Raw genomic sequence first — 25,554 nt, forward strand, 5'->3', positions numbered from 1 at the left:
GTATTTGTATGGAGGCGTGTGTATGTTTTGTTTCACTAAATGCTGCTCCAGCAGACGGGCTGTGTGCAGTTTTACCCCGCTCTGCCAAGTCACTCTGTTTTAGTACAAGCACCACCCGGGCTGTAGGGACACACTGGGGTATTAATAATTCACCCCTCAGGTCAGCTGTAGAGGTGGAACCTAAAAAAGCTTGCACAACAGGGAAAACACACCAGGGAAAAAAAAGGTTGTTCTGAGGACAGAGTGAAGTCTGAGAGGAAACATGGCATTAAAAATAGAAATTATACGACGGAATCCTGCATCTTCTCCTTCATAGAAGCGTTACCATATATACAAAAATCTGAGTTAAATGATAAATATAACCGCCACAACAATGTAAATGAAATAATATCAATAATCAAAATATAATATATTACACTTCAAATTTAATTAGAAAATGAAAGTGTGTTTTAAAATGAATCTAAGACTTAACTGTTTTGGGGTTTTTATTATTAAATTCCTTTTTTTTATGCATCGAGAGAAAAACCTGTCATGACGACAGTATAATGTCCAATCCACGGGAGTCTTGCTGCACTGTCGGTAAGTGTCTATACAAAATGCCTTCTCTTCACAGGGTTTACATGAACTCTTTTCGGGGGATGTAAAGTAAATGGAAGCTTGTAACCTTCCCTTACATGCCCTCACCTGATAGGTGTTTAAAGTTGAATACAGAAGGTCAGATACGTTGCCATGGGGCCCATTAAGTGACTCTGAGAAATGCTCTAAATGCACCATTATCCCGGCAGGGATCCTGCAGAAGCATACAGTTCCATCTGTTGGGAACTTTCACTGAGGATCTAACCCCTTCCCTCTTCCCTTCCTCCCTTCCCTCTTAACCTCCCATACTGCTCATTCCTTACTTTCATCCCTTTCCTCTCAATCCATGTCCTCTCTACTTGGCTTCTTTTCCTCCCTCACATCCTTCCCCCGGGCATTTATCCTTCCTGTCTCCCCTCCTTGGTCCCACGCCTTCGTCTCTCCACCAGGTGAATGACGCAGCAGGGTACAAGTGGCCCTGGGTGTATTTTGTCACCTTAATCATCATCGGATCCTTCTTTGTGCTAAACTTGGTTCTGGGGGTATTGAGCGGGTAAGGGCAAGGTCAAAGGTCACTTGAGACTAACTTCTCTCCCTTTCCTTCACGCTGTGGTTCTTAGAAAAGCTTTGCTGTCTGTTTTTCCTGCTTCTGAAAGGAAATGTGTTGATACAAATGGTCCGTAGATACACGGAATAAACACAATACATACCAGCGCACAAAAGGGACATCTAACATGTATTAATTTAATTGATGCTAATGTCCAATATGTTTTAAGAATGTATGTGGATTTCCCGCAGTTGTTTGTCTAACCCCCCCCCTACTCTTGTGAATGCAATATCTTTGGAACGCCTGGAGGGAATTTCTTAAAATTGGTCTTAAGGATGAACTGAAATTTGACTGTCAAAGTGAAAGTTTACTGTGACCTTGTAAACATGTTTTGGGCATATCTTAGGAATTGATATGCTACTGTAATTATGAGAATTCCATGCATATCTAATGATGAATTCATGGCAATTTGGACAGATATACATTTAAACTGCTACAGGGTTAATTCACAGGCAGGTTGTTTCTTATATGAGTTATAAGAGAACAGAGCTTGGGGTGAATTGTTCAATTCTTATTTTGACTGTTCCTGAGGGTTTCTTCACACGCCGTAGGTTAAGACGAACTTAAGAAGTGAAGTGTCTCACCCCTGACTGACTGACCTGTATCTGACTCTGGATACCCACAGTGATGTGACAGCAGCATTGTGGGAAAAATAATACAGGTCTATCTGGTCCAAACAGCTTGGGGGGGTTTGGCTGTCTGACTCTTTTGTCTGACTTCTGACTAATGATGCTGTCAACACACTACACAGCCTGACCTTTTACCAACTGCTTCCTCCATGCAGTGTGTGTGGGTCTCAGATTGGCATAATAACTAATGGCCAAACAGGAAGAAGGGGAGCGGTGGGCGCAGAGACAGAAACATGGGGTGTGATGGTGTTTGTCTGTACTTGATGTAATGTGTAAATAGAAAGAAAGGGGAATGAGAGAGACCGGGGGGGGTAACAGAAAATTAGGAAAAAAGAAAATCCAATGACCATTTACGGGGAAAAGGATAGATGATGAGAGCAGTAAATTGAGAGTGATCGCTGAGAGTTGTGCTCTCACAAACACACACTGGCACACACAACCACAGATCAATAAGATTGGGTCTAATGTTATGACAAGCACAACAGTAGCAGGGTGTCCTAATGCTCATTGATCTGCCTTTTGTGCGAGTGTGTGACTGTGTTGTCTGTAGGTGTGATCTGTTCTATAATTCCACCAAATTTCACGCAGAAAACCCACTGGCAGGCTCACACACACACTGTGATTCTGTTCCAGGCAATAGACTGACTGTAGAAAACAATGAAAATAGACCCATTACATTATGGATCCTGTGATGCTCTCCAGGTAACATGTTTAGATACTTTAAGTGTGAAACTTTCATAGCTGCAAAAAAGCCACTTAAATAAACATTGCAGAGTATGTATTTGCACCTGGGAGAAAATAGCTACACCACAGTTATTTGGCTATTTACACCTTTGTGTGTATTCATTTTCAGCTGAAAATGTTCTCAAGCCTCCCAGCTCCTGCCAGCTCTCCTCCCGATGAATTATTGGCCTCCAACCTGACTTTGACCTTCCCCTAATGCAGCGATTAATCACATGTTCTTTAATTCTTTCTTTCTTGGACGTACTTTCACCAGGTTTCATCATACAATTTCAATATTTCACACTCTCCTAACATAGATTTTAGTTGTCTTAAATCAACGTCCTCTGAGTCCACATAACATCCTGACAAACCTGAAAAAGCTGGAATCGTACTATATCAATAAGTATTCAAAAAAGATAACCAAGCTCCATAATTAGTAGCTTAAGGACTTTAAACAGTTTGTCCATGTTAAGTCTACATTTACACACTTCAATCATTTTCTTTACTACGTAAAGAATGCCAAGTGCTGAATAAAAAGGTAGCTCAAGTACAAAATCAATCTTTCAGTTTACCCGTCTATCGTCATTCCAACCTAGAAAACCTCTGGGTCGTGACCGAAAGAAAGCGATGCCAGAGGTGAGGAGCTCGGTGAAGCAGGACGCCCTCAGTGCAGACCCACTTCTCCTCCAATTTGACGGGAGCAAGCTGAGGCGGTTCAGCTGGAGAGGGATGCCCTCTGTCTCTCCCTCCGGGGCTGTACCAAGCATATTGCAGCTGGGGGGGGACGACCCTGCAATGCACTGCAGAAACTGCAACTCCCAGCAGGCTTGGGAGCACCTGGGGCCTTGGGACAGCAACAATTAGACGACTAATCAGCATTTCTTAAAGATTGTCATCACTAAATTCTGTCTATTTTGGTCTTTTAGATCATGAACTATTTTAAGTACTTATTACAATGGCATAAAACAATGCACTTATGTGACATTAACACTAAGTGTGTGAGGGATCCTCGAGAAATATTAAGGTTTTGTCCGTTCTCAGCAATGTTTTTTCGCTGCAGGTGCTACCTTCAGAAATAAAGGAACTAACACTTAAGGGAAATTTGTTCAAAGCTCTCTCCTTCCCTCATCCTAGTCAGTCAGTCAGTCAGTCATTCGGGGTGTCTCAATTCACATTCTCACCAGTTCACCAGGCTTATTGATTAAAATACAGCTTCATCAACTCAGACACTTTATATATCAGTGGGAACATGTTTACAGAAATAGATCGATTGTCAAAAGTAGGGTATAAAAGGTGTATTACTGATGTGATCAAATCAAATTGCAGCTCTTTATACGTGGCGTTATAATGCCTACCAACATATAAACACTGTATATCTCTTGGCTGCTGCAACATGTATCTGTCTGAATTGGATTGTCTGAGCTGTGCATCCAGCTCCAGTGTCTGTCTGGACGTGCTCTCGTCTGTATTAGCATACTAACACTGTATCTCCTTGGCAGAGCTTGTTTCTCTTCACATGTTTTTTCTCTATTTAGCAGGTTTTCCCTCCTTCCTGTCCTGACACACTGAATAATGTTCTGTATTATCACAGCATTGTCACATGATTTGCACTTCAGTCTAGATTTTCAGATTATTTTTTTCTCTCCCTTTGTCACTCTTTCCTCTCTATCCCTCTTTCTATCCCCCAAACCCATCCATCCTGTTTCACTCCTCCCAGAGAGTTTTCCAAGGAGAGAGAGAAGGCCAAAGCACGTGGTGACTTCCAGAAACTCAGAGAAAAACAGCAGCTAGAAGAAGACCTCAAGGTAGGCGGTTCTTTCTCTGCATGCTTTATTGAGGCTGCAAGAGTCTTCGTCTGCAGCTAAGATTACTGCCAGGCTCCAGTTAGCCACTAACCATAGAAATCAAAGCAAATTGGATTTAAATACATTTCAATAGGTAAAACATTCTATACAGATCGATGGAGGAGGATAAAAGAGTAAATCAAATGGACAGCCAAGTGTATACATTATGATTAATAAAAAAATATTAATTAACATTAACAGTCTCAATAATTAACATTAACAGTCTCAATATTCTCGTATTGTGCTATATTTGAACAATATATTGTAGGGCACCATCTATACAAAACTTGTCTGTGAAGTGTTTTGCTCAAAATAGAAAATCATACCCATTGTAGGATGCCTCATACTCCTCTATTTCAGCCCTGTTCCTGAAGTGCTGATTCTGTGACTGTCACTTTAGATGAACTAGCTGCTGCTGGCCACGCCCCTTTGGAGCATCATGATCTCTCCTCTGAAGAGAGAAGTTTCTAACAGAGAAACTCAGCTTAACGCTGCCGTGATTAAACCCCGTATTATGTTCCAAAGCACATCCAGCATTATTTCTGAACACTTCTCAGTGTTTCCCACTAGAACAGAGACATTATATGTATTATATAAACAACAACTCTGAGTCCCTGCAGACATCCTGCTGAACACACACACACATAGAGGTGCTGTGGAGGGGATTCAGCTCGCAACTGTATATTGCCAAGGATAGGTTGGAACGTGGGGGGGGACGTTGCCAGGAATTCAATGTAAAGCCAGCCCACATTTCCAATGTGGCGTCATCAAATCTGGAACAGCTCGTTTGTACCCCCGTTTTTAGAGATGTGGGTGAGGAGGAAAAGAGAGAGGGTTGTATTTTCGGACACTTTGTGAGTCTCGTTACACACCAGGGACACATATTTTATATAAAGACAGCAACAAGCTCATTTTGCACAGTAGGGGACAATTAAGAATAAAGTTGTTGCAACTAATATTTTTCCTTAAATCATCTCAGTTTTTAGTATAAGAATAAGTAACAATATTTGATAAAAACATTTCAAACCAATGTTTGTTTTGTTGATACGCACTGCTAACCAGCCAGTATTTCCTATGCTGTGTGTGTGTGAATGTGTGTGTGTGTGTGTGTGTGTGTGTGTGTGTGTGTGTGTGTGTGTGTGTGTGTGTGTGTGTGTGTGTGTGTGTGTGTGTGTGTGTGTGTGTGTGTGTGTGCGTGCGTGTGTGCGTGCGTGTGTGAATATAGGGCTATTTAGACTGGATCACTCAGGCTGAGGACATTGACCCAGAGAATGAAGAGGAGGGCATGGATGATGACAAACCTAGAAACCGTGAGTACTTCAGTGTGTGTGTGTGTGTGTGTGTGTGTGTGTGTGTGTGTGTGTGTGTGTGTGTGTGTGTGTGTGTGTGTGTGTGTGTGTGTGTCTGTGTTTTTAAATATGCCAAGGGCGAGAGTCGATCTATTTACTTCCTGTAGTTCGCCTCGGGATGCAGGTGTGTGTGTGTGATTTATGAATGGTTGTGTGGTAGTATTAGCAGTTAGGACTGATGGAGTGCCTGACTGACATAGAGGATGTTAATATTGTCTGCTGCTTTGGCTGAAAACCCTCCTGAGGCTTAAACCCTGTTTAGATATTAGTGGAATGTGTCAGACTGGAGCTTATAGCCTCTGGGCACACACACACACACACACACACACACACACACACACACACACACACACACACACACACACACACACACACACACACACACACACACACACACACACACACACACACACACACTAACACACACAGCCACAAACACAAGCACACACACACTGTAGGTATACACTGTTGTGTGACAGAAATGTTCACACACAAATTAACACCCTGTCTCTCTCCAGTGAAAGGCAGCCACACATGGCACAAGTCTCCCCAGGAGTGAGCTTTGTTTCCTGGGGAGGGGGAGTACAGCAGTGGCCTCTTTTGACCTGGAGATTTGATCTCAGAGAAGAAAGATCGTAAAACAGAGAGGGATAATGAGAAAGAGAGGCAGCGGTTTGACACGATGCCTGTACTATTTCTGAGCGTGCATTGTTCAGTGTGTGCTGTGAACTCTGTTATAACTGCTCAGAGCTCCGTTTCCTCACATCGATGATGAATGAATGAGGGAAGAAGACTAAATATGCAGAGGTGGCTGCGGCTCATTCTGAGAAACACTGATGATCAGCAAGGGAAGAGGAGAAGGATCAAAAAATGATGATCTAATCTTTCAGTGTGGCTCAAGACATTACTATGGTTGAATGAGCAATGACCCACTTTACATGAAAATAAGGCCGGGCGCTCCTGTGGCTAATCCGAAACGAATCTTCTTGTTTTCACCTGTTACCACCGTGCTCCTCTGGGCCAATCAGTGTGGCAGAACACATCAGCAGTGTGTGGCACATTAACAAACAAACAAATACAGTATGTGGCCCCCAATTGGGACATTTTTTTTAAATGTCACATCACGCAATTAGTGCCTGTAAGCTTCAAATTCTATTCTAGTTCTGCATCACTGATATTATGTACTACAAGCCCAAATTAGATGGGAACAGAAACGTGCTTGATCCAGTGAGGACAAATACAAACATGTGCATATGCCTCCTACTAAAATCAAACACTTTTAAACTATAGATATCTGTCTCGAGATAAAGTCCATCACTATTATGAAACAGAATGAATGGAGCTTTTAGATGACAGCATGATTGATGCAGGTGATCAGAACTTGTCCACCACAAAGATCAATCCTCCCTCTGCTGGTGAAAGTAAAAAAAAAACAAGTCACTTGCTCTCTTATGGCCATGTCTCCCCCCCTCCTTTGGGAAGATGAATGATGGCAGTTTGTCCCCATTCCCAGGGAGCACACACACACGCACACACACACACACACACACACACACACACACACACACACACACACACACACACACACACACACACACACACACACACACACACACACACATACACACATACACACACACTAATGAAAGTCCTAAGAAGGAAAAGCAGTTATGGAGAATAGATGAGAGGATTGCAAAAAGAGAGAGATGAGAGGGAAAATAGTGTGTGTGTGTGTGTGTGTGTGTGTGTGTGTGTGTGTGTGTGTGTGTGTGTGTGTGTGTGTGTGTGTGTGTGTGTGTGTGTGTGTGTGTGTGTGTGTGTGTGTGTGTGTGTGTGTGTGTGTCTGTGTGTGTGTGTGTCTGTGTGTGTGTGTGTCTGTGTGTGTGTCGGAGCAGTATATGGGACATGAAGAAAGTCATACTATTTGACCACACACACCTTTCTACCTGTCTATCCATCATCCCATCTTCACATGAATGGCTACAGAGGCATACTATTGATTTATAATGAATAATGAATGAATTGTGTGTTCACATGGAGATAGATCACCGGATCTTCAGATAGTGTGTGTGTGGGGGGGGGTTGTTTCAGGTAAAAGAGTAGGCATGTCATTCACTATATTGATTTTCACTGTTTTCAGTAACAGCCTGAGTGAGTTTGCAGGTGTTAAGAGCCTCTAAAACATTTCAGCTATCATTTTTGAGGCTGCTATCCTGACTGACACACGCATACACACTCAACTGTGGTGCTGGTGATGTGAGATGAATGTTGTGTTATTGCTTTATTTATTTATGTATATATATATATATATATATATATATATATATATCATATGATGTGTTTACTCAGCGGTGTGCACACTGTAGTCCCATGCATACTGCATGTGCATATACGTGTGTGTTGCATGCGCTCACCCTCTGCCATCTTGTTCTTGCATGCCATCCCCTTGTCTTGGCTTCCTGCCGCTGCTGTCTGGTAGGAGTGTCCCCCGCCCACCTGGGGGAGAACAACAGTAAGCTGGCCTGGCTCAGTCACTGCTGACCCTCAGGCTGAGGATGGTATTTGTGAATCTCTGTGCCGTGACACATGTGTCCAGGAGTATTCAGCTATAATCATGGTTGTGTTTGTATTCAAATTTCACAATGCGATTGCTTAGGACAAAGGGTGGTGGTCAACATGTCTCCTTACGAGCATGCTGAAGGGTAAATGACATCATTTATTTTGTATAGTTCTGGTATAAACTGGTATAAAACCATATTTCAATTATGCCCACTCTAATGTTTCTCCAATGGTGAGAATCACGGAGAGGTGTATATAAGATGGACCTGTAGCTCTTATCTTCCTAATCTAATAATGTTTTCAGTAGATTTCATATTTTGCCTTTTAAAAAGGTGTCAGCATACTTCAGACCATTCTCTGTCATGGGAGAGTCTTTTTTTTGCCTCCGCTAATGTAGGCAGTATGACAAAATAAAGCAGTTTTTGAGCATGTAAACATGTCACAGTAGAGGCACGACATACTAATATGAGTGATAGGGCCCCTTTAAAGTCTTTGACCTTTATACAGGTCATTAAAAAAATTAAGTAAATTAGAAAATACATTTTTTAATCTGTATTTATGGCATTTCACCCTAGAGTAGATTGGCTCTGTGCGTGCTGTGTTTGCTGTTTGACATTGTTGTAATATATCACTCTTATTTTAGAATATATTTCCTATTTATCTGGTCATCAGCCCATCTCTGTTTGCATGTGTAGCTTATTTGCATGTTTTTGTCTTTAACTGTCCTGTTAAGTGTTTTTTTCACCTGAAATATGAACCCTACTTGTGAGGGAGGATTTGTGTTCCTGCCTGTACAGTACATGTTTGTGTACTGGATGTTTGCTATATTTTATGTTTCATATCAATGAATGCAGTTGTATTTATTTATACCTCAGTACACATTGACCCTCTCAAAAGATGTTGCTTTTACAGTATGCTCCGACAATTTAAATCACTTAAACAAATGAACTGTACTGTATACCACAAAAGAAAGAACTCGGTACGGAGGAGCGCAGGAATGTTCTGGCTCACAGTGATGCAAATACTATAAGAGGAAGGGCTGAAGTGGACGGCAAACAATGTTTTTTCTGAAGGCCAAGAGGAAACAGAATATGATGGAGGAATATATTGTAGAGTGTAGTGCTGCTGATTGAACAGAGCACTGCAAGCTGCTTTTGAATATTGACTCTTGAGAACATGAGTACTTCCTCTATCCCTCTCTCTCTCTGCATGGTCATTTCTCTTTACCATACAGAATGACAAGGTATTAGCTCGGATATGATGGCTGAATCTGGCAATGAAACAGACTAAATGGTACAAAAGAGAAAAAGGTAGTGATACTTCTTTGCCAGTTAGGCCCTCCAAAATGATAGTAATAGCGTAGATAGAGTAGTAATAAGGTGTGACTGTAAAGAGGAAATGAGGTTTTGTGGCAGAAGCATTCATGTTTCCTTCCAACAGGTCGTGCATGTCATCAGAGCCGCTAGGAGTAAATGTGATTATGTGTTCTTGAATATGAAGTTTGTGTGCATTTCTGTATTTGTGCCGATTGTGAGTGCCTATTTGTGTGTGTTTCCATTCGTTTGTGTGTGTGTTTGTGTTGTTGAGCCATGCTCTCTATCCCCAGGTAAAAGCCGCTTTCATTCTCTGCGTGGAGCCGTGAAGAAAAATGCGGCTTTCATTCGTAAGGCGTGTGCGTCTGTCTGCATGGTTCAATACTAGTTAAACATTTACTGGAAACGTGATTTTAGACATGCAAGCGAACCGCACCTCCTCTCCTCTTCTCCTGCATCGTAGTAGGATCCGTTTATTTTTTTCAGTGGCTGCCTCCTTAACTGTAAATAAGTTTATTCTCATTGTCTTTTTAACCCCTTTTGTGCGCCTCTTATAAAACGATTACCCTATATCAAAGCCATATTTGTCAATACTTTCTCAGCAGTGGAGACTTGGTCTTTTGCCAATCATTCTCCACTCTGCTGCCAACATTGCATGTCTTCAATGCATTAAAACTATGACCATGTTTCATGGCCCTTAACTTCAAATCACCTATATCTTGAAAAAGACACAAACTATCAGTACAGGGGAAAAAGGACATGAAGAGAAACTCAATTTCTGTATTGAGATGCAGCCACCGTTTTCCTTTCTAGGTTCGTAGAAGAGAAACTGTTCGCATCTGCCTGAATAGAAATAAACAGGAGGACAATGTCATCACATGAAACAATTCAAGTGCGGTCTACACACCGTACATGACGAGAAAAATTCATTTGTGATGCCACAGTCCTCTTCTTATTGTTTTAGATTCCTTTCCCTAAAATCCCCCTGCACTGCTGTTAGCAATGTAGCAACCCTAACCCTTGTTAAGAACAATACAGAAATAGCTTCCAGATTTGAATTTTAGCCTTTTAATAATTTTCACCCAGCAATTGTCATATTGTGGACTCCTCCTGCTGAGAGGTACATGTAAAGTAGCAGTTTATTGGTTACTTTAATTCCCATATCATTTGACAATTGCCTAGTGAGCAAAAAGAGAGACTAAAATTCAAAATATAAGATTATTGTAATGAATAGACTGCATGAAAATCCTGAAATGATTATGTTATATTTGGTATCGGATTAATAATGTGAATCAACTGTCCTTTTTGACAGTTAGGGATTTGTTTCTAAACATTTTGATCACCTTAAATGTCTGGAAATTACCAGATGGTGCCATGGACGAATAATATCTGGCTCAATCTCTATTTTAGTATGTTCACTCAAATCAGTTCTGCACACTAGGACACACACACACACACACACACACACACACACACACACACACACATTTTTTGTTTGCCCCAAAAGACTACTTCACAGAATGGTTCTGTCCTCATCAAGTTCAATACCTTTTTGTTGGGGCCGCTTATTCTCAGTGCTTTTATTTAATATCTTTACTCATTCACACATGCCGACATTGGTTAGAGTTAATGAATTCTTATTTCGCCTTGAAAACTTGTCTTTCTTAGTCCCTCCATTTCTCTCCCTCCCATGCTCCTTGATCCCTCCTTCATTTATTTTTTTCATCTCCTTCCTCCTCTCTGGGTCTTGAGTCTTTGGGGTTTACTCTAACAATAGGTATTAAACTAGTTCAGAGCTCCATTGAGGAGAAGGCACAGGGCTGGTTATATATTTGAAAGGCTTTAGCCTCGAGAGAGACTCGAGGGCCCAGAGTGCTTTTAACTAAGTAGCATAGCAGCAGGTGGCACGTGGCGAAGTGAGAAACATCGAGCGTGTTCACAGCAGAGGCCTTAATGTTCTCAGAGACCGTCCTGATCTCCACAGCAGAATTCATCCATCACCAGGCATGTGGCAAAGCCCGCTGTTCCCTCCATGCAGCTTACTTTAATGTATTATGTTAGCTAAGTGCTTACAAGCAGCACAGAAAAACTGAAACATTGACTTTAATTAAATGTACTATGTCAACACATTTCACATAACTTTTCAAGATCAGTTGAAAGCAATAATATTACATTTAAATAAAAAAATATTAGGTTCAACTTAATATTATTGTTTTCAACTGACCTAATACAGTTTTGTGATTTTATTTGACATAATCCATTTAATTAAAGTAAGTGTTTCAGTTCTTTCAGTGATCTCTTAATATGAAACAGAACATTGTTTTGTTTTGTTAATGCACAATGTCAGGGTTACTATTGTGCTTTAGAGATTTTATAAACAAGAGCCCAGGCATAATTACATGGCAAGCTCTTTATATCTTCCTTCATTTTTAAATGACTAGAAAAAGTCCAGTCAAGATTGGCGTTTTTAAAAAGCCCTCTCATCTAAAGTACCGATCATGTCCCTTGGTTTCTTGTTTAAAGCTGTTTTGCAAGAGTGGGTCTGGCTTTATTTAACGGGGGATATCTTCCTTTAATACAAGACGCATTGAGATTCCTATCAGTATCTGACTGTTGTACCCAGAGGGTGTTACAATAAGTGTTTGAGATGACATTCAGGGAAGTGCAGCTTATTCCCGCAGGCGAGCAAAGACTGACAGAAGCAATAAAAAGCAATGTATCAGTCCCTCAGACAGCAATTCCCACATTTATCCTATTTTTCCTCTCCCTCCATCTACACCTCCCTCGAAGCGTCCATCCCTCCATCCACTCTACCACTTGTTATCTTACTTTATTTTTCCATCTTTAACTACCAATTCAAATTACTTCTCCTTCGTCCTTTCTTAACTGCCTCCATCCATTCATCCTTCCATCTTTACACACATTACACTTGTCTTTAAATAAGGACAAAGTGACACTTCTGCAGTCTCTTAAATAATAAAGCTTGGGCTCGGTGAGCTTCCCACCTGTTTGCAAACTTGCATTTAAAAAAAACCGAATCATTTTCAGATGTTTGCATTGAAATCCTGCCAAATGTCTCACAGCTTGATGGAAGTTTAGATAGATGACTGTATAAAAAGCATTACCCGGTTTTTCTCAAAACCTTGACTGCAATTAAGCCTCGACATCCTCCGGGAAGTTTGCAGACCAAAGACCTGGCGTGTTTTTTCTTTCAATCTCCATGAGCTATTAAATCACAAAAGGCTTTTTTAATGATTTAGCTCACTCAGAGTTAAGCAATCCTTCAGCTTAGAAGTTGAAATCGTTCCTAATAGCTGTTGCAGGGGGTGTTTCCCAGGATCCCTAAGCAGTAAATATTGTAAGAAGGTAATTAGTTAGGCAATCAGTGCAAATATTTACAATTTAATCTTATAGAAAACCTTTTTTTTCACACTGTAGCTCCTCAAAAAGAATGAATGCACATAGTAGCCTTGTAACGACATGTAGTACTACATGTGTAAAGTTGACTGAACATTTGAGTCCACAATGTTTTGACCTCAAGGTTTAGCTATAATAATATATTAAAATCCAGCGTAGAAATACAGTAAGTGAGGATATGCAACCCATGTCCCGACGGGTTTATTCATCTCTCTTTTTTTTCCTCTTTCTGCCACCTCTCTCTCTCTTGCTCTGCTCCTCTCTGTCTCTCAGTGAGCATGCCAGCCAGTGAGAATGAATCTGTCAACACAGACAACGCCCCCGGGGGAGACGTGGAGGGGGAGACCTGCTGTACCCGGCTAGCGTAAGTACCTCACCCTCTTTCATACACACCTTTTTCTCCTTCTCTTATCCCCCAGCTCTCTGGGTCACCTTCTGTCTGACTGACCTCCATCCTGCCTCTTTCCTGAATAAGCACTTTAGTGTTAGACAAGGTAAGAGTGGCCCGTCCTGCCTCCGTCCTTCACCAACGTCACAAAGGCGGACCTTATCAAGCTCAAAGAGGTCTGGAAGAATCCCTGCACCGAGGCTGGTTAGAGGAGAGCAGAGTGAAAGGAATATGACTCTTCTTTTTCTACCTCCCAATAATCTGTGACCTTCATTAGACATGGGTCAGGCTATGAGGAATTAAACCTTCTCTAAACCACAGTGCCTTTTGTATTCTAAAAACAAACAAAAACCCAATTTGTAAACTTGTTTTGGGCATATTATTGAAGTTGACCATTATTATGGACTCATTACATGGTTCATCTCATCTGATAGTAATCCAGTTTTATTTCCCTTTCTTCTCTCCGTCTGTTTCTGCTCACTCTCACCTTTTGTGTTGGCTGATGAAGTCCCTGTGGGAGCTCACGAACAGCTGACTCACCCGCCCCTGCTCCCCCCCCCTCTCCTTCATTTTTTACATTATTCACCATGTGCGTTGCTTTCTTTCTTAGACTCAAGGCCACGCAGGAGCCGTGACCCTAGCGGGCCCACTTTACCACTTCAGCACACACGAGCAAACACACCTACAGACAGAGCTGCTCTGTGAATAGAGAATTAATGTGCAGTACGATATAGTCATTTTAAAGGTGAAATAAAACAAAATCAACGATTTGGAGGCACACTTGGATGGCAGGCTGGTGTCTATCTGTACTCTCGCTGTCCATCTGTTACTTCTTCGTCTTTTTTATGTTGTTTGTGTTAGTCCTGTCAGACCAAAATAACTAAAACCAAAGACGCATATCTGAGTCTCGACACATCCCTGTTCTCCTAATGCCAAATAAGTGTTAGTGAAGCCATCATCATTTTTCCTATAGTTCCTTATAGCTCTTTTCCTTTCTATTGACTTGTTGCTGCAGCTCAAGAGAACACTACATCTTTGTATGCATTAAAGATGAATATTTAGAAAAGTATATAGCACTATAAGCTTATTCATATTTGTATACTATAAAAGCTCTCGTGCATCAAATCTAATGCAGCTCCAAAAAATCTCCTCATTTGATTTTAAAAATAAAAGCGTGTTTAACTCTAGCATCCATCTCCCTTTTTAATGTCCCCCAGGAGCTCTAACAAAATGACCCCTGCAGTCTTCGTTAAAAATAAGTGACCCTCAATCAGATGGGTAGTAAAACTTGCCAAGACGTGAGGTACGACCATCCATCCTTCCTCTGCGAGACTGCAACAGGTTTGACTAGCAGCAGTGTGTCAGCTCTTCTTCCCATTGCAGTAGACCTCGGGGTATCAGCTACTTCAACGCCTGCTGTTCTCCATAATCGAGACGGGCACACGTAGGGAAGAGATGTGTGTCCTGTCAGCCTCCATATCCTGCCAGTCAGTCATTTTATCCCTCCGTTCAGTCAGTCAGTGAGTCACTTCATTGCTTTGGTCAGCCAGCCAGTCCGTCACTTCATCTGCTTCTACAGACCTGAGTCAGGACACTCTTCTCACTGAAAGGTCATTACAGTGTGTGATGCTCTTTGTATTTATGTATTTATATGAATAGAAGCATTACAATACAATTTAAATGCAACACAAGGAGCCGTAAATACACAAACCAGTACAACTCTGATCTTCGTATTCAAACACAAGTGCCATTAGTGCTATTTTGTGCATAAGGTTTTATTTTCCTCAACCAACTCTTGTCTGAAAGAAGAGCATCAGTTTATAAAAATACAAGCATATTATATATCTAGCCCACATGGTCAAATCATGGTATTTCAATATTACAGATATGATTTGATATGTCAAGCTTTGAATTTCTACAGTAGGAATTCCTATTTCTCTTCTCTTCTTTCTCTTCTCCTCTCATCTCCTCTTCTTTTCTTTATATTGTTTGCTTTATAATGGCTAAATTATAAAAAGTGTGTTCTAATAGTGTACAGCTTGTGTATAAAAAAAAGTGTGTATTTGGAGTTTGTATTCTCTGATCTGTCCACTTTAACTTTTGTAAACTCACTTTTTATGACATCTTCATTTAGAGACACATAAGAAATGATTTTGGTACAAACCATCATTGAGGGCAATATCTCACACATTTACCAAGCTGTACACATTTACTGAATGCAACCATATGGGTTGTTTTTGATACTTACCTATTTGCTTGGGTAACATCCAAACCATGAGGTCAGTTTCTTACGACCAAGGCAGCATTAAACAGCAACATACTGCTCCTCTCCTCTCCTCTCCCCTCCTCTCCTCTCCTCTCCTCTCCTCTCCTCTGTCCAAATACAATCATCCATAATCTCTTGTCTTCCGTACTCTGTATGTTTTGTTGTTACAGTGGTGAACAATCAACAGACATTTATCTATTTATAAATGATGTTTTTTCACACCAGGACTGATTGGAGCAAACACACTTGACTGGATGCCACTGTATACCGTACGGTTTGCTTGGGATGATTTGATTTGAAAATTGGTCGATGATACAAATGTTAATTCAAGATCAAATATCCCTCTCAAAACACCCCCTCCATGTTGTGTACCTGTCTACATGTGTGTTATGTGTGTGTGTATAATTCCATTCTGTTTTCTGTGTTCCAGAAATAGGATCTCCAAATCCAAGTTCAGGTTAGTACATGTTGTTTACCATGGTCCCTTAATCCACCTTCTCTAATGTCTCTTCTACTGTGGTACTTATAGTCTCCCCAAATTCCTAAAAAGAACATTTTCCAACCAGTTTTATAATACAAAGAGATATATTGACAACTTATTATAACTCAGGTTATTTTGAAAGCCACAAAAGATGTTTGAAAAATAACATCACAGACATTAAAGTGTCTCTTCCTGTAATAATGCATGTCCGCTTGTTTTTTTCTCTCTCATGTAACATTCAGTGTGTGCATCATGGCCGCTGTGTGCCATAAGTGACTCTAAATAGCTCACACACACTCACACAGAAGAAACTTGAATGTTGTATAGGCAGGGAAGAGTTACACTTCCTGGTTAGCTGTGTTCATCTGTTCACAAATCTCCATGTAACCATGTCTGGTGATACAGGGTGCCATTAGAGAAAGTTCAAATCCTCAATATACTCTCAAACAAGAAAAAGACAGATCATTGATTTGGGCAGTTATGGTCTGGATTCATCAAGTGGGTTTGATTGAAAGCTAATTGGTTGGATAGATTTTCTTTCCTTAGTGGCTGTAAGTATATAGCACAATCCTTTATCTTATCAGAATTATTATGGACACGTATCTTCTTATTCACTTTCACAATTCACAATTAAGGCAGTAATTTACCTCTTTGGACACTTATACTGAACTAAGGTCTGGAAACAGGTCAGTTGTTCGAACATTAGTACACAGGTGTAGGTAATAAATGAAGACCCTTGAGTGGACGTGAAGCTGGCAATTACTAAATTAATCAAGTGTATTTATTAGAGGCCAGAAAAGGTGCAGATGATCTTAACATACCAAACAACATGGTCAGCTGTTTTTTTAAATAATCTACTTTTTGGAACCATGACTTTTCCTCACAATATAACACAATTCAGTGTAAATCTGACCCTCCAATCATTTCCTCAGAATATCGCTCTTTCCCCTCAAATGGTGCGTACCTCATTCTGCCACAAAACTCTTCATACTGCCATCTTCTTTTTTTTTGGTGTGAACGTCTTTGAGGGTGACTAACATTTCCACAGCTCTGCTCTCAAACAGAGATAACCACCGACCAAGGAGTGATGTCATCACTACGCTGCAGACAGACTAACTGACTCTTTCTCTGTTCTCTCTCCTCCGCCGTTTTTTTCCCACCCTCTTCTTCACTTGTTAATTTTTAACATTTTTTTGTTTTTTCTATTTCTTCTCTCATGGGCCCGTGATCTTTCTCTTTATTTCCTCCTTTGTTCATTCCTGCCTCTCTGCTGGTTTCCCACTTCCCTCCTCATCAATACCTCTTCTCTCTCCCATCTTTTCTCACCTCTCCATCTCTGTTCCCTCTCAATCTCCGCTTCTTCCTCCTCAGTCGATACTCTCGGAGGTGGAACAGGCTGTGTAGGAGGAAGTGCCGGGCAGCGGTCAAATCGCAGGTTTTCTATTGGCTGGTCATCTTCCTGGTTTTCCTCAACACACTCACCATCGCCTCTGAACATCACCAGCAGCCTCAGTGGTTAACAGATGTACAGGGTACGTAAACACAAACATTCACCCTTATTGTTGTGCAAGCTAAATTATTTTTCCACCTTTTTTGATATTCTTTTTGTATTTCGTCCTCATATCCTTGTACTAACCCCGTCGTCCTTTTCTCCATCTCCTTTCTTTCCTCCTCTGTAGACATTGCCAACAAGGTGTTGCTAGCACTCTTCACTGGCGAGATGCTGTTGAAGATGTACAGTTTGGGTCTGCAGGTCGGTGGCACGCAGCATTATTTATCCACATAAACAGTTCTATGGGAAAATACTTTGTATACATTCAAAGACTGTTAAGAGAAACTGCTCCCTCCAATATTTCCTGCTTTAAGTTTTGCTTCTGTCTTAAATCTCCACAGGCATACTTTGTTTCGCTCTTCAATCGCTTCGACAGCTTTGTAGTTTGTGGTGGCATTCTTGAAACCATTCTGGTGGAAACCAAGATCATGTCTCCTCTGGGCATCTCTGTGCTGCGTTGTGTACGCTTGCTGCGAATCTTCAAAATAACCAGGTTAGTATAGACATGTGTTGTCATTCCCTCTGCTGGCTCATGGTCTTTAATGTCACCTTCCCTGTCCACTTCACAACATGTGACTTACTGGTCTATACAGAGCGTGTGAGTACTTGCCAACACGTATAAAAAACAGCACAAAGTTAACCATGTTGTACTTGCCCTGATGACGGCCTCAATTATTTTTACTTGTACTGAACTTGACGTCTGTCCCCACCCCCACCCAGATACTGGAACTCTCTTTCCAACCTGGTGGCGTCCCTGCTGAACTCTGTACGCTCCATCGCTTCCCTGTTGCTCCTGCTCTTCCTCTTCATCATCATCTTCTCCCTGCTGGGAATGCAGCTCTTCGGGGGAAAATTCAACTTTGACGAGACCCGACGCAGCACCTTTGACAACTTTCCCCAGTCTCTGCTCACCGTGTTTCAGGTCAGGCAGATGTTTCTGTTTGTTTTCTTTTCTTTCATCTTGTTCTGACGTGACAATATGAACTTTGACTCCTCCATTTCTACAGTACAGAAAGTCCTTTCATTTAAGATTTAGATTAAACTTTATTGTCATTGCACAAGGACAACGAAATGCAGTTTGCATCCAACCAGAAAGTGAGAGTGGTAAAATGCAGGTTTCAATAAATTCACATATCAGATCGATGTACATAAATGTATAAATATGAATAAATGTATTGTGATAAAGTGCAAATTTAAAACATGAACATATAAGATGCTGTGGTTTAGGCATATGTTAGTTAAATACTCTAATGTAGTTTGTTTAACAATTAAGGGGTGTGACTTTTTTCTTCTTTGGATCTTTATTTCTTCTCTTTCTGTCTCCACAGATCCTGACAGGAGAGGACTGGAACTCTGTGATGTATGATGGTATCATGGCGTACGGTGGACCATCCTTCCCCGGAATGTTGGTCTGCATCTACTTCATCATCCTCTTCATCTGCGGAAACTGTATCCTGAGATAAAATATGTACATTGCATAGCAGCCTGTATAATGTGGATCTGAAGGGAATTGGTGAAAAGATCAAAGGTCTGGAGCAAAGATTGACAGCCAGATTTGTTTTGTGATTCTGTTAAACTGCATCGCATCAAACAGATAACAAAGTCACTGATGTGATTTGAATGAAATCCAAACCCTGTTTAGGATGCAGTTGCAGGACTGCAGGGTGTGTTTTGCATGGGGATACACTCATGAGACAGAACTGTTTGAGGGAGGTCACTGAGAATCCCTGCTCAGGCACCTGGGACTTGAGTGTCTTACAGATGCAGAAAGGTTACTCTTTATTTACTCAGCCTGCCAGGATTGTTTGCAATCATCCACGCTGATGATCTGTTGGTTCAGCAACATCCTTAGCTTCACCCCTCTGAACAGACATCCTACTGAATGTCTTCTTGGCCATCGCTGTTGACAATCTAGCAGATGCAGAGAGCCTGACATCCGCCCAGAAAGAAGAGGAAGAGGAGAAGGAGAGGAAAAAACTGGCCAGGTGAGAAAGACAGGTAGACAGTTATCTGGGGAAAAGAAACAAAGGAAGTCGTCTTCTTGCATGTGACACCTGGAAAGCCGGTATAACCAAGTGGGATTCAAGGGCACTGATCCTCAAGCCTTGAAATTAAAGTACTAAAAATGATTGACAATCAGAGCGTGAACATGTTATTATGGTTTTAAGTCAGGCTGACATTTTATCTGCTTTACTTTTCTGTCAAAACCATGTTTTTATTGGATAATTTAAGCGTCTCATTGCGCTGACAAAAGCAATTTGTCTGCATTGGTAATGTGAGATTTTACTGCAGCTGAGGAAAATAGCTTCGACTAATCATTACACGTCTTCCTTTTGGTTGCAACCTCTATTGATCTTAGGAAATAAACATTTGCCTGCTCACTATGTGTTTGGTTCTATATACGCACAGCCTCCCCCTGTGATTGAAAAACTTCCCCTCATTACAAAATCTAAGTGAAATCTATTTTGTTCTCCTGGTCTTAATCTAGATGTGATTCATTACACATCAGTGGATTAACCAGGGGCTGACATTGCTAAGGTGAAGAAAGAGGAAAGCTGCTAATCTAATCTCTTCCTCCCTATTTCTCCAGATTGGCCAGCCCAGAAAAACGTCAAGCCAATGAGAAGCTGCCCCTAGAGGATAAAAAGGAGAAGAAGAAGAAGAAGAAAAAGAAGAAGGAGATAGAGCTGAAGTCCATCACTTCTGATGGAGAGGCCAACACTGCCACTAAGGTGCAGAAACACACGAGAAACACTAGAGTATCCGCTGACTTCAATAAGCTAAACATGGTGTCAGGGAAATGAATGAACTTGTTCCTGAATGCAACCCTCTCCTCCTGCAGATTAGCATAGATGACTACTGTGGAGATGAGAGTGAGGAGAAGAACCCATACCCTGCCAACGACTACATAGGTAACACATTGTTGTAATTAGAACTTGTTCCATGCGGAAAACTCTACAGGTCTATGTGAAGGAGATTACTATTCTCTGCCAATAACATCTTTAAAAAGTCGTTTTCATCCCATATGCATCAGTACATATTTAAGATTCACACTGCTTCATATTAATCCAACATGAAGTTTCTTAGGTATATATGTATACAAACGTGGTACTAACAACCTGTAGATACACATAGCTGCTTAACAACACTGTTTAAATGACTTTATTTAGTTTTGATCCAGTCCATTTGGATCCTTTTCTACCTCTGCTAAGGCATCCATACCCTAGGACTCAAGCTGTACCTTTTTCAGTCATTATTTTATTTACTCTCACTGTAATCCTTTCTCTTCCTATCCTCAGGAGACGATGATGAGGAGGAGCCTGAGATGCCGGTGGGCCCGAGGCCGCGACCCCTCTCTGACATTCAGTTGAAGGAGAAAGCCATTCCGATGCCTGAGGCCCGCGCTTTCTTTGTCTTTAGTGACACTAACAAGTAAGAGGAGGCTGTGGTTCTGCATCCAGCCGACCTGCCTCTATCCTCCCCCCCTACAATTCCTCCCTGTGTTTATTCCCTTCTCTATCATGTTCTCAACATGTAAAATGTTCTATACATTTTGTAACAGAAGATTCAAATATGTTTTTTCCGTTTTTCAGATTCAGGGTTCTGTGCCATAAGATCGTCAACCACAACATCTTCACCAACCTCATCCTCTTCTTCATCCTGCTGAGCAGCATCAGTCTGGCCGCTGAGGACCCGGTCAAGAATGACTCCTTCAGAAACCAGGTAACACACACCATACAAAAACATGTGTGTAAGTGCACAATTTCAACACATACTGTATACAGCCTGATTTGCATTAGGGCACAGACTTAAAGTCAACACTGTAATCATCATTGGTTGCCCACAAAAATAAATTCTGTACTAAATGGGTTATAGCTGACAGCAACATAGAGGAAGCAGAGCTTATTGTGACGGGCCTGGTACACTTAATGAGATGTTTTCCAGAGTACTGTAACTGTGATTAACTTCATGTTAGGGAGACGTGAAACTCCTGTTAATCCTTAAGACCATTGCAGCTCTGCAGTTGGGTACACTCAAAGAGCATCGCCATAATGTTTATATATAAATGTTATTAAGGGTTAATTGGTGTAATTTGTGAGCAGTAGACCAATGTGAAGAATGATCACAGTTTTTTCTTCAGCTATTGTATAGTTTCTGTATACAAATCTACCTCAATTAACCTTAGCCTGAAACTTAAATGGAATTATACTTCCTGTTTTTCAGTTTACGCTCTGTTGTAGTCTAATCGAACCTCATTACCCTTCTGTAACCCTGAACCTCAGCGTTATTATTTCAGTATGTGGTGAAGTCATCCAGGACTATCCTACAGTTAGCCATTAGTTCAGCTGTAACTCTGAAGAACTGCACTCCATCATGTTTATCCGTGTAAATATTCACTTTACTATCTTTATTTGAACTGTGTAAATAACTTAATGGGAGCTTAGACTTTAAATTCATTCACTCATTTTCTCCAACATGTTTTCCAACCTTAGATCACAAACAATTTCAGTCAAAAAGCCATTTAATGCAGTTCTCAAACCCAGGAATGCTATGCTAATGCTATTGTGACATTTACATTATTCCAGCGGTATCGTTCTAGCTCTTAACAAAAACCTGTTTTTGTGTTCTTTGCAGATCCTAGGCTATGCAGATCATGTGTTTACTGGACTTTTCACCATTGAGATCATTCTTAAGGTAGTACATAAAGTTTATGATGCATCATAGGTGGAGCCACGCAATCTGAAAATGTATTTGCTTTACTTCAATGTGTTCCCAATCTTTTAAACAGCAGACTTTTAAATAATATAACTATGTTTCCTCTGCAGTAAACCCTTTGTTAAAGAAAGTAAACACTTGCATGTACTACTTTATGCCGGCTCAGAGATAAAGATAAAAAGCAGTTACCCCATTTAATAGTTTATTTGTACACCAGAACGTTAATGTACTTCAGTAGGATTTTGAGGTATTTCTACTTGAGTGTTTTCATTCTATACTACTTTATACTGCTACTCATTTAGATACCAATATTGTACTTTTTACTCCACTACATTTATTTGACAGCGTTTAATTTTTAGTTACTTTTCAGATTTAGAATATTAGCTAATACAAAATATAAATCAATTATTAAATACACTTTGACTTATATTTATAGGTTAAGGTATCCAGCAGCAGTGTATCAAGTATTTAAATAAGCTCTACATTTACCAGCTGTGATAAAAACACATCAATAATCCTGATAGTTACCCAGTAACTGTATATATATAGTTCTGAAATGGATTATTACGCAAGTACTTTTGCTACTTATACTTAAGTATAACTTGATGCAATACTTTTGTACTTTTACTTAACTAAGATTTTAAAAGCATGACCTTTGCTTGTAACAGAGTATTTTTACAATTTATTTTTGCAAAGTAAAAACTACTTCTTCCCCCACTGTTGTAAACTACTCCCCTGTGCTTTTATTTTTCTTTAGTTGATCTAAAATATGAACTTTGACCCCTACAGATGACAGCCTATGGGGCCGTGCTCCATAAAGGTTCTTTCTGTAGAAACTATTTCAATATTTTGGACCTGGTGGTTGTCAGTGTGTCCCTCATCTCTTCTGGAATACAGTGAGTGCAGCCGAACACCTCCTGATGCATGCTTTATACTGTCCCATTTTAGTCAGACACTGCTTTAGCGTTTCAGTCCAAGTTGTGTGCACTGATAAATCTAACATTATGTGGCAGCAGTTCCAAGCGACATCATCAGGGTAGCTTACAATATCATCAAACTTCCATTTGTGTGGCTTCATGTTAAAAAGCTGGACCACTCAGCCAGATAATGACAAGTGCATGAGACACTAGTCCAATCCAAGAAGACACAAATCAAGCTGTAAAGTGGGAAAATGTTTTTTGTTAATGTAAATTGCCCCATGCTTCACACTTCTCTCTGTTCTCTAACAAGCTCACACTTCATTACTCCCAATTCCTTTCTCTCTTTGTGATGTTTACTGAATGTGTTCTCTGTTTCTTGTTCTTGAAATGCTGTGATATTTCTGATGTTTAATATGCTATGCTACACTCTCTGTCTCTAATGCTTAATAGACTAGACTTCTCGACGTAAGTCCACATTAGTCCACACTAATAACCCCCTTAACAGACCTTCACCCTAACTGTGTAAAACTGTCACTCTTTTGCTTTTGGTATTTCTATGGTCTTGGAGAGTTTTAGTCAAAGCAGCAAAATAAACTACAGACTGTAATCTGTGGTCATCAGGCGTAGGTTATGGGGTTACACTGAATTGATAATAAATGGAAAAACACCAGATTTATCAGCACAATTTGTTTTGAGCCAGAGATTGTCTTCTTTGCAGGCGCCCCCTGGGTCCTGTTGTACTGTACTCAGCTGTCATATCCAATAAATGTCAATGTGATTATTTAGCGATTCTTTGACATATATTTTGGGGCAGCGCAAACTCAGTTACCATACATTTGGATAACCTGAACTCTCCTGGGCTATAGAAATGACACAATAATGTTAAAATCTCAGTTGTTTTTGTTAAAAGTAGTGAGTGTGTGGGATTTCTTCTGGGTATATCACAGTCAGATTACTTGTGAAGGTGCTGGTAGTGTCTGCTACCGTCTCAGTGCGTTCCTTTCAATACCACTTTACTCCTACCCAATATGGAAGTATCCCCTGGGGATATACGGTACATCTGTATGCCTTCTAACACATTTAAATTTAAGTATCTGCGCAAATAGAAGTAACTTTGTAGAAAAACAGCATGGAAATTGCACAAGTTTCTCAAGGGGTTAGTTACTTCAAATGCAAACAATATACAGAAAGTGTGATGTGTGATGTTGTGTGTGGACAGCATGTAATATGTCCAACATTAGGTCAAATAAAAAGCTTTGTGGCAGTGTGTCTGATATCTTAAGCTTATTATGTTATTCCTGAATGGAAACTGCGTGTTCGTTTTCTTAGGAAAACTATTTAAACTTTAAGGAAGGAAGGAAACAAGCCTTTATGTAAGGGGATACATCATTAAAATGCCCTCATGTTTCGACTGATCTAGGTCTTGCTCAGGGCTGGTAATGAACAAAATGAAAAGTTATATTAATTGTATATTCTAAAGAAATGTTTAAATAGAGTTGACGTTCGTGCTATCACTACAGGATATCTCCACAGCTGGTTTGACTGTGATATTTTGCTGATGAAATCCTGCTCAACATGAGCTACCTTTAATTCCCTTTAGACTTTACCTTCCTGTTTCACAACAGGTCTTTCCTTTCTTTGTTTTAAAGTATACACCGAATAAAGTCACTCCCTTTATACCACTCCTTTACCCCTCTAAAAATGTCACTCCCTTAAAAGGATAAATTGACATTTTGAATACACTTTTCCCTTTGTGACACTTTGGGAAAAAGTTTTTGCATTATGTTCATTGGTTAACTGAAAGGGTTTTTAGCTTGTCTGAGACCTGTTGACGTCATATGATAATTATTTAGACCTAGTTCAGATTACCGACGGACCAATGCTCAAGCTTTTTCCAAACATTTATTGTACAATTCAAAATGTCAATGTATGCATTTGATTCTTTTGGTTAAAATGTTCAAACCTTTTCCTTTACACCACTTCCTTTGACTTTCGGCTTTAACTGACATTACAGCACACTACCTCTCTGTTTGCCTGTGTGTGTGTGTGTGTGTGTGTGTGTGTGTGTGTGTGTGTGTGTGTGTGTGTGTGTGTGTGTGTGTGTGTGTGTGTGTGTGTGTGTGTGTGTGTGTGTGTGTGTGTGTGTGTGTGTGTGTGTGTGTGTGTGTGTGTGTGTGTGTGTGTGGTGTGTGTGTGTGCTGCTCTCTCTGTGTT

At 40.5% G+C, this 25,554-nt stretch overlaps 1 protein-coding gene across 1 annotated transcript in view; it reads left to right on the plus strand.

Annotated features, from left to right (window-relative positions):
* Positions 1 to 25,554, plus strand: part of cacna1c (calcium channel, voltage-dependent, L type, alpha 1C subunit) — a 177,779-nt gene that overhangs the window by 114,723 nt on the left and 37,502 nt on the right. Inside the window, exons 9-25 of the mRNA XM_063905844.1 lie at positions 4,253 to 4,340; positions 5,605 to 5,689; positions 13,291 to 13,381; positions 16,102 to 16,128; positions 17,524 to 17,684; positions 17,832 to 17,905; positions 18,046 to 18,197; positions 18,425 to 18,626; positions 19,033 to 19,153; positions 19,575 to 19,689; positions 20,295 to 20,436; positions 20,547 to 20,616; positions 21,004 to 21,136; positions 21,298 to 21,427; positions 22,340 to 22,399; positions 23,210 to 23,316; positions 23,791 to 23,805. Coding sequence (XP_063761914.1) covers positions 4,253 to 4,340; positions 5,605 to 5,689; positions 13,291 to 13,381; positions 16,102 to 16,128; positions 17,524 to 17,684; positions 17,832 to 17,905; positions 18,046 to 18,197; positions 18,425 to 18,626; positions 19,033 to 19,153; positions 19,575 to 19,689; positions 20,295 to 20,436; positions 20,547 to 20,616; positions 21,004 to 21,136; positions 21,298 to 21,427; positions 22,340 to 22,399; positions 23,210 to 23,316; positions 23,791 to 23,805 — 1,773 coding nt within the window. The remainder of the gene's footprint in view (positions 1 to 4,252; positions 4,341 to 5,604; positions 5,690 to 13,290; positions 13,382 to 16,101; positions 16,129 to 17,523; positions 17,685 to 17,831; positions 17,906 to 18,045; positions 18,198 to 18,424; positions 18,627 to 19,032; positions 19,154 to 19,574; positions 19,690 to 20,294; positions 20,437 to 20,546; positions 20,617 to 21,003; positions 21,137 to 21,297; positions 21,428 to 22,339; positions 22,400 to 23,209; positions 23,317 to 23,790; positions 23,806 to 25,554) is intronic.

The sequence above is a fragment of the Eleginops maclovinus genome, chromosome 17 (genome assembly GCF_036324505.1).
Source record: "Eleginops maclovinus isolate JMC-PN-2008 ecotype Puerto Natales chromosome 17, JC_Emac_rtc_rv5, whole genome shotgun sequence".
NCBI classification, from domain to species: domain Eukaryota; kingdom Metazoa; phylum Chordata; class Actinopteri; order Perciformes; family Eleginopidae; genus Eleginops; species Eleginops maclovinus.